The sequence below is a fragment of the Cyprinodon variegatus genome, unplaced genomic scaffold (assembly GCF_000732505.1).
Source record: "Cyprinodon variegatus isolate N-32 unplaced genomic scaffold, C_variegatus-1.0 Scaffold524, whole genome shotgun sequence".
Lineage (NCBI taxonomy): Eukaryota > Metazoa > Chordata > Actinopteri > Cyprinodontiformes > Cyprinodontidae > Cyprinodon > Cyprinodon variegatus.
This window is the reverse complement of record NW_015150977.1, coordinates 278,014-279,217: the sequence shown is the minus strand read 5'-3', so window position 1 is coordinate 279,217 and position 1,204 is coordinate 278,014. Positions and strand designations below refer to the sequence as shown.

The 1,204-nt window shown below is 45.5% G+C and overlaps 1 protein-coding gene across 1 annotated transcript in view; it reads right to left on the bottom strand.

The window, feature by feature from the left end:
• The window catches only part of cfap44 (cilia and flagella associated protein 44), a 47,528-nt gene that overhangs the window by 32,099 nt on the left and 14,225 nt on the right, over positions 1 to 1,204 (bottom strand). The window contains exons 9-11 of the mRNA XM_015391079.1: positions 646 to 756; positions 418 to 570; positions 194 to 340 (exon numbers count right to left, since the gene is read on the bottom strand). Of these exons, the coding sequence (XP_015246565.1) occupies positions 194 to 340; positions 418 to 570; positions 646 to 756 (411 nt within the window). The remainder of the gene's footprint in view (positions 1 to 193; positions 341 to 417; positions 571 to 645; positions 757 to 1,204) is intronic.

Here is a 1,204-nt window from a genome sequence, read left to right as displayed (position 1 = left end):
AAAGTCAGAATTCTGTTTTTTTCCCATACTATACTGAAATAAAATAAAAAAAAATCTGTTAACTTTTTTTTTCCCACTGGCCCTAATCCTCTGCCGTACTTCTGAGATGTTGGAAGGTTTGTAGAAATTTTCACTCTCTTGAAAAAAAAGCCTGTCAGGAAACACTGAGGGAACTGAGATGCTCAGTTTGTACCATTGAGAGCCAAAACTGTCCAGGCTGAGAGTAGAAGCCGCAGCACAGAGGACTTGGAGGATTTGGGATGTGGATGGGAGGAAGCTCTTTCTCCTCCTTCTCCTTCTCCTTCTTCACTGCTTCACGTCTCGTGATTTCCTCTTCTCTCTGAAAGTAGAACCGATCTGATCAGAACCGTCCTCCAAGGAACCGCAGCGATCAGGCTGACCGTTGGTTTTCCAGACCTTTATTCGGGATTTGATGCTCCTGAACCTGAAGGACCTCCTTGGCAGGTGGTGGAGCTCAAAGGTTTTGGACGACGTTGGAGCTCCTGCGTCGGGACCGGGAACCTCGACCACGTCGCCGCTGCCACACAGGATGAGCAACCTGTTCTCTCTCTGAAAGAGAAGCTTCCATCAGCAGAAACGTCGAGGCACGGCTGGGCAGGAGGAGACATCTGAGAAAAGACCTACGTGGGAGTGAGGAGACCACTCCAGCGCTCTGACGGGGCCGGGTACGCGGACAAAGCCGATGGGGCTGTACTTCTCCCCGACCGCGAAGAAGAAAATGGAGCAGTCTGAGCTCTGAACAGGAAGGAGGGGATGATGGTAAAACCAAGAGAAGTTCAGCAGCAAAAAGGACAAATATTACCTGCTCCATGAATCTGACTCATCTAGAAATGATATTCCTGAAGCTTTTTCCATATTTTATCAGTATAAACCTCTAATGTCAGAAGGTTTCGTCTCACAGACAAACACAGAGAGACATCTGACTGTTAGAGGGAGTAAAAAAGATGCTTTTAAATGAGTGGAATGAATGAAAGCTTTTAGGTGCATCTGTTAGTTTCCTCTGAGTCAGCACCGTCACCGTCAGAAGATATTTTCTAATCTTCATCTAAAACCTTTCTAATGCTCCATTGGACACTATCTCTCATTTAGTTCTATTCAGTTTATTTCTATAGCTCTGATTCTCATCATGTCACTTTCCAGTTCACCAGATCATCCAGTCAGATCTATTCAAAGTTTTCTATCT